This window comes from Talpa occidentalis, unplaced genomic scaffold, assembly GCF_014898055.3.
Source record: "Talpa occidentalis isolate TD23 unplaced genomic scaffold, MPIMG_talOcc4v2.1 talOcc4.3, whole genome shotgun sequence".
In the NCBI taxonomy this organism is placed as follows: Eukaryota; Metazoa; Chordata; class Mammalia; order Eulipotyphla; family Talpidae; genus Talpa; species Talpa occidentalis.
The window spans coordinates 12,469,179-12,481,281 of record NW_023603184.1 but is presented as its reverse complement, the minus strand read 5'-3'; the positions used below and the strand labels follow the sequence as shown (position 1 = coordinate 12,481,281).

Below are 12,103 nucleotides of genomic sequence, written 5' to 3'. Positions count from 1 at the left end.
TATTTCGCTGAGCATGAATCCCTTTCAGCTCCATCCATGCTGCCGCAAGCTGCATGAGTTTATCTTTTTTGATTGCTGAGTAATATTCCATGGTGTATATGTACCACATCTTCTTGATCCAGTCATCTATTTTTTGGGCATTTGGGTTGTTTCCATAGCTTAGCTATTGTAAATAGTGCTGCTATAAACACAGGGATGCAGGTGCCCTTTTGAATTAATGATTTTGTGTCCTTTGGGTAAATACCTAGGAGTGGAATTGCTGGATCATATATTTTCTCTTTAACATTTACCAGATTAGCTCTAACTTTCATTTTCACAGAATATTCCTGATCCAAGTCCTTCTTTCCAACTCTGGTCCCTGATAATAGCAAGCATCAACTCTTTTCAGTCCTGTTTCCCCAGAACTGACCCACCTGGGTTTGCTTGCTACTATCAAACTTTTTAATTGAATATAAACGATGTTCTTACAAATCTGCCTTTGAAACCCTTACTCAATTTTGTTCTAGTTTCTCTTAGCACTGACAACTTTTTAAAGCTTTGGATTTTATTTTTTGGATGAAACACCCTAGGCTGCTCATCACTCTCCATCTTCCCTAAACCTCTTCATTTTATTTTCATAATTAAAAACAAATTAAATTTAGAACTTTCCAAAGCAACAGAGAGGCTCTTTTTCAAGTGTCTGTGGAGGTATACGTGTGACTAGGGCTCACTTCTCAGCCATATCCAATTAGTTTCATAACTGCAGGAGAACACTGCTCTGATTCAAGGCTACAGCTAAGGGAAAATGTTAAAGGAATGCCATCAAAGACAACGCACGTCTGATAGTCCCACTTCACCTCACTGGCCCGTAGAATAACGTGAAGGGATTTGTAACGCAATAAAATTAAACACCCTTTATGCTTTCATTTCTCTATGCCAACAGACACACAAGTGTCTCACGGAATAGGCACCTCGGGTTTGCAAGTCTTCTAAATCAAGTTATTCATAAATTCCACATCCCTCCGGCACCCAGTTGCTGAAGGCCTGTTCCAGAATAAGCTAAATGGCCACCTCCCCTCCCTCTTGGTGGCCTCTCTCCAGGCCAGACACAACCCTCGTCTTCACACTGCACTATTTGTCTGTCAAAAATCACAGTCGGATTTGAGGACCAATGGAGTGACAGTCTTCTGATATCACAATGACTCACTAAAACAGAGACTTGTTCTTTCTGGAGGGAACCTGGCAGCGAGAGCTTGGAATCCTGTGGCTCCTTCTGGTTTTCCTACAGTTACTAACACTCCACAGTCCTGAAGCATGATTCTTGCACAAGACCCTAACCACTGCCCGTAAGAGTCCAGTAACAAGGGGTAAATGATTTCTAACTTCTTGCTGGAGCTGGATATTGTCATTTCACCTTCCACAATAAAGAACAATAGGAGCCTTCCTGGTGGCGCAAGGGGTTAAGACACAGCACTATGAAGCTATCTGCAGCCACGGTGGCCTGAGCTCGATCCCCAGCCAGGGAGGTGACCCACATGGCGCAGCAGACCTCTCCTGTCTCACCCGCTGCTCCCCTCAGCAGTGTATTTCAGATAGTCTGCCTGTTCTGTTCTCCACGCTGTCTCTGGTGAATCCTCTCACCCCCCACTCCTCTGGCCTGTACCCCAGTTCTTGTATGCATAAATAAATAAATCTTTAAAAAATGAAATTAAAAAGAAACAGAGAGAGACAGAGAGAGAGAAAGAGAGAGAGAGAAATAGAGAAACAGAGAAAGAGAAAGAAAGAAAGACAGACCATCTTTAGCAAGTTGAGAAAAACATTCTCCTATGGGTGAACCATGCCAGCTTAAGTTCAGAATCAGAAAGTAAGAAAAAAACTTGAATTTTTCTCTTTATAGGAGGCTTTATAACCAGCACTATTATTTTTGTCTTAAAAATCTATTTCTAGACTATTTAAACAGAGATCTGTCTATTTGGCCCCTAGCACTACTGGAAGTAAGTCCCAGCCATACAGCTCTTGGGTTGATATTCCAGAAAACACTTTCATCTAAGGGGAAAATCTTTTTCTTTCATTAACATCTTCAAAGGCAAATCTCTCATGATGATAAAATAATTTGTTTATTGTTGTTATTGTTTCTTTTGATGAAATAAAGCTCAGCAAAGGTCAAATTAAATGCTTATTATGTATAGTCCAACGATGTAAGATGATGAAAAAATTAAAAAAAAAAAAAGCGAGAGCAGAAATAACTACCAACTAAGAGGATGCCTTTCCAAATACAGAAAATATGGAAGCATTAAGAGGGGAAAGTATGAGGGCTAGGCCAGGTGCTGCCTTTTACGGCAAGCTACTCACCCAAATATAATGCTGGCTGTTGACTGCAGGTTTTTTCATGTATTGACATGAGGAGAAAGACAAATACTGGATGATTTTATTCATATGTAGACTATAAAAAACAAGCAAAGGAACAGACTAAAATAAACCCTTGAAATATGACTGTAGACCTGAAGATATAGAAGGAGAGCAGGATGGGTGGGGGCTGAATGGACTTTGGTGAAGGATCATTGGGGGTTTGGTGACAGGCATGCTATGATAACATATTTGCAGATGTATGCACCTATATCCCTAAAACATGCAGTGTCATGAACCAATGTGACATCCCACCCAATGATGAAAACTAGGAAGAGCACTTTCTCCTTCCAATGAACATGAACCTGAGTGTCTGCTGTGGTAGAGCCAGTGGTTAAGAGCACAGGTGTCATGCCAATTCTGAAACCACCTCACTGGCTGAGGGCTTGGGAAATATGACTTGACTTTCAAGTTTCCCCATCTGTAAAATGGCTCAGCACGCTACTCACATGAGTAAACTGCCGTGAAAATAAAACAACATCTAACAGCAGGGGAAGCAATAGCTAAATTAGAAAATACACTTACACCAGAAGATATATGGAAAAAAATGGGGAAATAGCTAAGAACTGAAAGAAAAATGGCCCAATGGGACACATACACCTTTGGAATTGTAACATCTCCAAAACCAAAATGTGCCCAATTTCCCTCTCTGTCCTCAGGATATGCCTGACAGCATCTTATGACAGCACCAGGGGGGTGGACACTGTGATGTATGGGTCACGGGGGGGTGCGTGGGTGATTCTGGTCACAGCCGCTCATGGGTCATCACTTCTACCCAGTTCTGTGTGTTGAGGGCACTGCAGGGACTGGATGTACCTACTACTTAGCATGCTGTTTATAAGACTGCACTGAAATTGTGCACTGAAATGAAAAATTATTGTCTACACAAAAAGACAAGGAAATAGAGCACAAATTGGTAATAGTGAAGTAAATATCTGCCACTGGAAGAATGAATGCAATACTGTATTTTTTTTTTTTTTCAAAGCACAAACCAAGCACTTTAGGAGACTTGAGAGGAAGATACTCACAAAGAACTGAAACTGTATTACATTTTGCTTCTGAAATAGAGGCAAAGGAGTGCCATTCACCAACTGGGCCATGCAAGTGAAGGTGAGTGAAAAGGTCAAGTGTTCTGGAAGAGTGAGCTGTCTAAACAACAGGAATAGGGAGAGGATGTGACTAATATATGTACTCAAAGTAGAACTTTCCTTTTTTCAAAAAGGAAAGAGAAATATAAAAAGGGAACAAAAGAAGATTTGAATGCTTTATGGCAATTAACTTCTGTTTGTTCGAAATTTTTATACAGGGCATGTATTCGATGTATTGTTTTTGTAATGTCTTTAATCCAAGAAGTTTACAACAAAATAACATATGCATAATCCTACTATCCTGCTGACCCAATAAACCTTCCAAGAGTGGTTAGCATTACTGTATCCCCATATACCATACGAGAAATAAGAAATATGACAAGTGTTTAAGCTATAACACCAGGCCTCAAGGAGTTTATAGTCCATGAGAGTTCAGCCCTAAAGGATTAGGTCCTAAAAGATAAGATTACATATATAAAATCCTTTAAATAAGATGTAATAATTCTATAGTACATATGATGATACAATGTATGATATAAAATACACCTATATGTCTATATGTACTGTGTAGTATACATAAATGTAACCATACATCCATACACACTACATGCTACACAGTACACACAGAAGACCTATAGATATAGGCATGTACATATATATATACACCACACACATTAAATACACACATGTGCACTTATATCTTACACGTGGTGTGCATGGATATATATATTTCTATTTATGTAGTATGGCCAAAAATTTTAAAAGGCTGTTACCCACAAGCCACAGAAAGAAATGTCTTGTTCAAGACTAGAGCCTTAGCACATCAACATGCACACCCCAATATTTTACCTGGAAATCTAAAGAATCAAGCTAGCACCATATCACCCCCTCTGAAACCTCTCTAAGAATGCCCACCACTGTCTCTCCCCAGAGATGGGTTGTCCATGACCCTCAAGGTCCTCTGACTTCCAGCAGCCCTGTTCCCCTCAAGGTGACACAAAGATCCATCAGGACAACATTTAGGAACACCTCTGAGATTTCACCTTCCTGGATAACAAAGAAGGCAAATGACCTCCCATCCTTGGGTCACCTGGTTCTTGAAGGGCAGCTCTGCACCCCTGGACAGCACAGCATGGTATCTGGATGGGGTAGAGCTGGTCCCATACTAATGAACAGCTGATAAAGTTTTAAGAATGTTCTAGTTACCCAAAGAAAAAAAGAAAAGGATATTCGCGTGCTTAGGAAGCCAGAGTCAATGGTTCCAGAAGATTTCCCTGCCCACACAGAGAAGGGCAAAGCTGAGCACAGAGGACAAGCTAAGAAACACAAGGAGAGTCCCCCGAAGAGGAAGATTGGAGAAAGCCAGGAGGCGGCACATGGAGCAGGGAGACATGTGAAGAAGCCCTGCTTGCTTCTTGACCTTGGACTTGTACCAGAGACTAGGGGAACATGGAAAGAGATATTTGAAAGAGACAGAGACGCAGGTGAGAGACCCATGGGGAGGCTGAAAATGGAAGTCTGTATCTTGACTTGTGAATTTTGTTCTTTTCCTTCCAGACTTGAGTGGCCCCTTCTGTCCCTTTCCTGTTGGTCCCCACCAGAATGTCCCCTAGACTTGTAGCAAGCTTTTGGGCCCGAGGGGCCCTGCTTTGGGCCAACCTTGTTTGGCTGGGCATTTACCCACGAGGGGCTGGGTAACTTTGGGTGTTTCACATGGAAATTATTTTAACTACATTCTTCCTCTTCTCTCTATTGCACACCAATTGTATGAAAGCTCTTTTCTACTGAGGGTCTTATACAATACAAGCACGCTTTGTCTTTATATGGTGGTGGCAAAACTGACTTAGAGCATTTAGAGGGTACCCCTCAGTCTGCCCACGAACTTCCTCACAGAGAGGGTGTGACGGGACTGAGGGTGCCTGGTCTGCGGTAGGGCCCCCCGGCCTGCCTGCACAGAGTCCCTGTCCGGTACCTCCTTTCTTTCTGGGAATGCATGCACAAAAGAAGACAGCAGCAGACAATGCCCGTTGCTAGTCTGAAGAGAGGAGGAAGTGAAACACTCAAGGAAGGTTGGAAACTGAACAAAGGAAAACGGCAGCTGGAAGGCAAAGTGTCTTGGAGTCCTAGTGTTACAAGAGACACTGAGCGTAACTTTGAAAGACTTCAGAGAAGGACAAGACGAAAGTTTCTGAAAAAACCACCCTGCCACAAGTATAGACGATTTCCCCACCACCTGCAGAAGAGACTAAAGTTGCAAAGCCTTTGGATGGGAAGGGAGAAGAGTTACGGGGAGGGAAAAGGTAGCTGTGAACAAGAAGGCCTCTGTAGAGCAGAGGAAGGGAGACTTCCAGGGTTAAGATTTCAATCCACAACTCCCTGGGCCTCCCCGGTGGTGGTGGCGCAGTGGGTTGAGCCCAGCATTATGAAGCTGTCCGCAGCCTCTGCAGCGCCGGTTCGATTCAATTCCCAGATGGCCAGGGAGATACCCACATGGTGCGGCAGACCTCTCCTGTCTCGCCTGCTGCTCCCCTCAGCGGTGTTTTCAGTCCGTCTGCCTGTTCTGCTCCCCTCTCTGTCTCTGGTGAATCCTCTCACCCTCCCGCGCCTCTGGCCTGTACCCCAGCTCTTGTATAAATAAATAAATCTTAAAAAAAAAAATTTCAATCCACATCTCCCAGGTAAGATTTCAGGCAACTTCTCCTTTAGGCTCAGGCCCAAGTTTGACATTCAGGGAACCAAGTGGCTTTTGGTGTCGTGCCACCTGCTTTCTACCTGCTTTCTCAGCATGTCTCTCCCAGGGCACCAAAGCTACCATCTAAAACTCCCAACACTTTCACTATGGCCCCAGAGGGAAAGGTCAATGCTGAGGGTGTTTCTTGCTAAGAAAGTATTTTCACCGCGAATGTGAGGGGCTGCAAGACTCCACAGGAGGAGGATGCCATCCTGACCCACTGCATCCAGAAAGCACTTTTAGGGTGAGCAGTAATAATGCTCAAGATGTCTGGCAAGGGGGCTTGCTCACAGGAGATGTGGGGCTCTCAACCAGGGGTGATTTTGCTCCCAAAGAACATCTGGTAACATCTGGAGACCTTTTTGGTTGTCACAATATGGACAGGCAGGAAGGGGGAGACTAGTAATGACATCTAGAATCATGATGCTGCTAAATATCCTACAAGGGCAGGAGAGCCCCACCCCCCCAAAAAAAAACTATCCGGTCCAAAATATTAATAGCACTGAGGCTGAGAAACCCTGCCCTAGACTGTCCCCAGGCCATTCCTGAAACCATCTGCACAAACCAGAACAAACCTACCTGAAATAAACAGTTACCCTGTCACAAAAGTGCACTTATTCTAGTGGGCAACTCAGGTTTCCTCATTGTCCAAAAGTAAAATGCTTCTATGAAACCTTTCATAAGGCAAAATGGCATAAAGCAAGCTAGTAATTACCTTAATGTAGATGGAAAGTTTTTTGAACATTTCCAATCTCCAAAATAACCTACCAAATCATATAAAATACACATAAAACCTAAAATCACATTAATCTATAGTAAAGGCAGGAACAATATGATACATACAGAGTCTGTACAAAGCAGTTCTGGAGGAAGCAGTGCCCCTCTCACTTTCAGGGTGCTCACAGCCTGCAGAATGACTGGGGTAAAACCGAGGCTGAACACCGTTTTCACTCCAAAAGTGAAAATCCTCTTTGGATTTCTTCTGGTTAGCAAAATAGGCACTAATGCAGGTCTTTGGTAAAAGCAAAGAAGCTTAACATGAATTTTCAAAAATCAGGGAATACCTGTATTGAACAGCAAGCAAATGATGTCAAATGATGTGACAAGCAAATGGTGCATCTTCAAAGTTCCTGGCTGCTCTCCTAGCCAACATTTTTAAGGACACTCTTCAGCATCCGAGAGGACAGATTCTTTTACAATTACAATTAAAGAAAGGCACTTATGTGTGCACATGTGCGTGCGTGTACACACACACACACACATTCTTACTCTTAAAAAAAATCTCCCTTGTTGTCAAGTAAAGGCACTGCTGCATGGCTAAACTGACCCAAGCATTTCTAGAATATTTCATATAGAAAAAGAAGGAAAGAAAATAAACAAGAAAACTCCACAACCCAAAATAGACATGTCCCCAGGGCTACCTCACAGCTAAAAAGAGTTCCATCACTCTGAATCATATCAATGTGTATGAATCTTTTATTTTTCAATAGTAAAATGCAATAAATATATAAGAAAAGGGGAAAATATAAATATTAAGCTTCATGAAAGAAAATAAAGCCCCATGTGACCACAACTCAGATCTAGAAATCAACGCTTGGCCTGCGGCATCTTGCCACCAAGACTGCCTGCTCTCCAGGTAGCAAAAGACATGTGCTATATTGAAAAGTTCCATTTTTTACTCAATAAATGCCATTTATGGGGCCTCCTTGGTGGCCTAGGGGTTCAGTCTCTGTGCTATTACCTTGAAGGCCCACTGCAACTGCCTGAGTTTGATGCCCAGCCAGGGAGCTACCCACATGACGAGGCAGACCTCTTCTGTCTCACCTGCTGCTCCCCTCAGCAGTGTATTTCAGTAGATCTGCCTGTTCTGCTCCCCATTCTGTCTCTGGTGAATCCTCCCACCTCCTGCACCTCTGGCTTATACCCTAGTTCTTCTATGCAAAAATAAATAAAATCCTTTTTTAAAAATGCCATTTATGTATTTACCATGACCACCAATTGCTGAACAAGTTCAGAGCAGAATCAAAAAGGGAGCAGATTTGTTTCTGGAAAGGATCTCTTTGACTTAAGTTAATTCATAAAAGCATCTGGGAGGAAGGGCATGGACATGTTGCGCAAGGTGGCTAGAAAGAGCAGGAAAGGCAAAGAGAAACTGGAGTGAGAATCCAGGCTTCCATCCCTACTCCAGCACCCTGGGTCTGAATGCTCATGCACCATCACACCACTTCCTGCCACAGATGTCACTGGAAAAATTCAACAAGACTGTGAGCTTGTCAGCGTCAAGCAGAGTATCTCACCGACAGACGATCCACAAATAGCACCTGCCCTCTTGTCCTCCTGCCCATGCAGACAGGCAAGGGACAGAGGTCAAATCTTTAATATGAGATTATTTGATTATAAACTCCTAATCCCTTAAATCTCTAAACTGTTTTTACCAAGGTGAGGAGCCAAGTCCACTCTCAACTGGCCCTAGCGACTTTGGCAAAAAGGAATCCTGGAGGTGCAGAAATCACCACCCGGCCCTGGAGGCCACACTCTCCCAAGTGGCCTAAGTGGGCTGTCAGGAATAACACATCATACCCCAGCAGGGAGCCTCGGTGCATCTCTTTGAAGATGAAGAGCAACAAGGTGTGTTTATTTGTACTCAGTGTGCACAGTCATCTCCTGGGCTGGGCTGGGTTGCATGAAACTACCCAGCTAGCTAAAAAATAAAATAAAATCTACCGGCTCATCCCATTAAGCGGATCTTTCCAGGAGAAAAGGTCACTACCCATGCTCTTGGGAGTACACAGGGGGGAGATGAAGCTTCTGCCTGACAGAAGAGAATGCCAGGGGGTCCAGGGAAAGGTCAGCCAGGAGGAGGAGGTGTGAGATTGGCCACCCATCCGCCATGGCACCATCCCACTGTCTCGCCCACCAAGTCCACCGCCTGAAAGAAAACGGAGCATCAGAGGGCATGATTGGGGCTGAATCCTCACAGATACATTAAAAAATAATAACAGCCAAAATCAATGCTTCGGTTCCCTAACGCAAACACTAAAAACAAAGGAAGAAAAATTAAAAACACACATGAAGGTGTCTGAGAAGGTTCCTGAATAACAAAGGACTCTAAAGGCTCTTGGAATGTCAGCAGCCTTCTAGTCCTACAAAGACCAGGAACTCAGAGGAGGGCTCAACTTTGACCCCACATTTCTTCAAAGACTATTAAAGGGACAGAAATCCAAAGGAAAGGCTTTTATAATGTCTCTTGTTTTATCGACTTCCCAGAAAAGGATGGAGGTGTGGAATGTGGGATAGAAGGGTTGGGTGTCCAGTCCCGCTATGAACCCCAAACTGAACCACAGCCTGGGATCCCTGGGACACCCTGCTGGCATCAGGAAAACCAACCAACCGGCCACCGTTTCTGGTAACACTTCCGTCAAAGTGGAATCCACATTGGAAGAATGATGCTTCACGCAACATGAAAAATGCACACACCCCAGCCTGCTAGAGGTTTGGAAACAGACAACTATAAAGGGGATTCCAAAGGCGCACAGACTCTGTGCCCACAGACAGTGGGAAATCGCCACCTGGGATGGTTAGGCAGTTCTGTGACACCCCAAACCTCAATCCCCACTAGGACTATTTAGGACTATTTGATTTACCTTAGCTCTATTTTCTAAGTAGATACACAAATATAAATAGCCAGTGTTGACCTGAAAAAGACAAAACTAACTACAGCCATTTTTACAAAGAGGAAGACTCAACCAAAGCAGCCAACGGGGGATGGGGGGGTATGTAAGGGTGTGCCATGAGCAGCAGGGCCATGAGCAGCAGTAAGGACACACACAAGCCCCCTTCCATGCCACAGCCATGCAAATAGGGAGTGTGAATCCAGGCAGGTCTCTGTGTCTGACTTGTCCTGGTAATCTGCCTGTTGAAACAGCCTCCAAATAATCAATCATTCACACCTCCCCACAGCTGCCAGTGCCCCTTTGGAACTCTCCCCAGGGTGGCCCAATAGTTCAGAAGAAACAAGGCTCTTTGACCCAGAGCTGGTTAAAAATGCACAGCAGCCACCAGCATTCCACCCTCAGTGGAAGCCACAGAAAACCCACAGACATCTAAAGGAGTTTCAGAGGCCTGGGATGATGTCATAGGTCTGAGAGCAGGGGAAGGCTGCCCAGTGGAATCTGAGGTTGGCCAGGACCAGGGACCTCAAGGAAAGGGGGCGATTTCTCTTTCCAAGAGCATACCTGGGGAGCAAGGAAGGAGGGGCACAGATCAGAATGAAGTGAGTCTCAAACTCCCCCCAACAAACACCCCACCAAAGACAACTCCACAGCAAGCAGCTAGAGGAGCATTTGGGGAAATCAGGAATAAATTAGACATGTGAATGACACAGACGTCAGGAAAGCAAGGTTCTTCTGGAGAAAGTTCAGTGGACACTGTTACCCACTTTCTGGGCATCAGCTGCCCAGAAATAAATATCAGGGGGCCAGGCCGGGCAGGCCGAGTCCAGGAGGGGCAGCTGACAGCTGTGGCCGCGGGCAGAATCAGGGCAGGGAAGGGCTCCCTGGCTGGAATTCGGAGCGTGCCCACATCAGCAGAAAAGTTCCTGGGAGCAGCACGCTGCCTGGGAGAAGAGGCTTGCTACTCTGGGATGCACTCCCTAAGGTGATGCAGGTTCAAAGAGTCACCATGAAGAAGCCAGGGTGCTCCCCCCTGGCACCTGGCTGGTCACGGCGCGAGTGGGGGCGCTCAGATGACTGAAATGCTCTGCGCCCAGGCTCCATGGGACAGTAAAAATCTCAGGTACGGCCCTGTTTCATCACCCTTTGCTCAAACCAAGCACAGTCCCAGATAGGAGCGTCAGGAAATCATGGTACCCCTCGCCTGCTGTCCAGGTGGGGAGACCTGAAGGGGCATGCCAGAGACCCGGGAGGCCTGGGGAGGCTCCCGCAGCACCCAGCACCCGGAGTTCTGGGAAGATGGGATCAGGGAGAGTTCTCTCCAAGCCCTCCACTCTCCCTTTTCCTAACACACTTAACACACTCACACAGACACACTCGAGCTACGCCCAATCGGGGCAGCTACCGGGCTCCCCAGAGCCCGGCTGCACAAAAAGCCCCGCCCGCGCGCACACAACACAGCACCAGCCGGCGCGCACGCCCACACAATGGGACGACGCGCACCCCGCCGCGGCCCCTCGCGGGGTCCCGGCCAGCCCGGCGCCACGGTCCGCCCTCCGTGCACACCCGCGCCGGAGACGCAGACGGGGCGCGGGAGGGGGTGCGATCGCCGGCCGGCCGCCGCGCCCCGCGCCCCGCAGGAAGTTCTCCCGAGCCCCCCGACTCACCCGCGGCGCTGCTCAGCAGCAGGCACAGCGGCCCCAGCAGCCACATGGCGCGGCCGCTGCTCCTGCTGCCCGGCGCCGGCGCTGCCCCCGCGGCCTTGGCGCTGACCCCGCCCCTCGCCGCGCCGGCCCCCCCCCCCAGGCCCGCCCCCCGCCCCCCCGAACCCCCGCCCCGCCCCGCCCGCACCGGCCCGGCCGCGCCTGGCAAAGTTCTGCAAGCTCCGGGCTGCGCGCCCTCGCCCGCGCCCTGTCCCTGCGGTCCCGGCTTGGAGAGGCCGCCCCGGGGGCCGAGGACCCGCTGGCCTCGCCGGGCTCTCGCCAGGGGCGCTGAACAGCCCAGGCTCTGTTCTCTGCCTGCTTTCTCTTTTTCCTCCTGCCTGTTCTGCTCCATCCTCCCAAGGATGGGGTGCTCGGCACCTCCCAGACCCAAACGCAAGGGTTTTTTTTTATTTTTTATTATGTTTTTAATATTTTATTTTATATAATGCATGCATCATTTTTTATTTTTGCACAATGTATGCATTTTCGTTTTGGTTGTATTCCCCATACGATTGCACCCCCCTT

At 46.7% G+C, this 12,103-nt stretch overlaps 1 protein-coding gene across 2 annotated transcripts in view; it reads right to left on the bottom strand.

Moving 5' to 3' along the window:
- The window catches only part of LOC119255360 (low-density lipoprotein receptor class A domain-containing protein 3), a 140,840-nt gene extending 129,225 nt beyond the window's left edge, over positions 1 to 11,615 (bottom strand). For both annotated transcript variants that reach the window (XM_054699269.1, XM_054699270.1), the window contains exon 1: positions 11,543 to 11,615. In XM_054699269.1, the coding sequence (XP_054555244.1) occupies positions 11,543 to 11,588 (46 nt within the window). In that variant the 5' untranslated portion in view covers positions 11,589 to 11,615. The remainder of the gene's footprint in view (positions 1 to 11,542) is intronic.
- Positions 11,616 to 12,103: the final 488 nt, after the last annotated feature.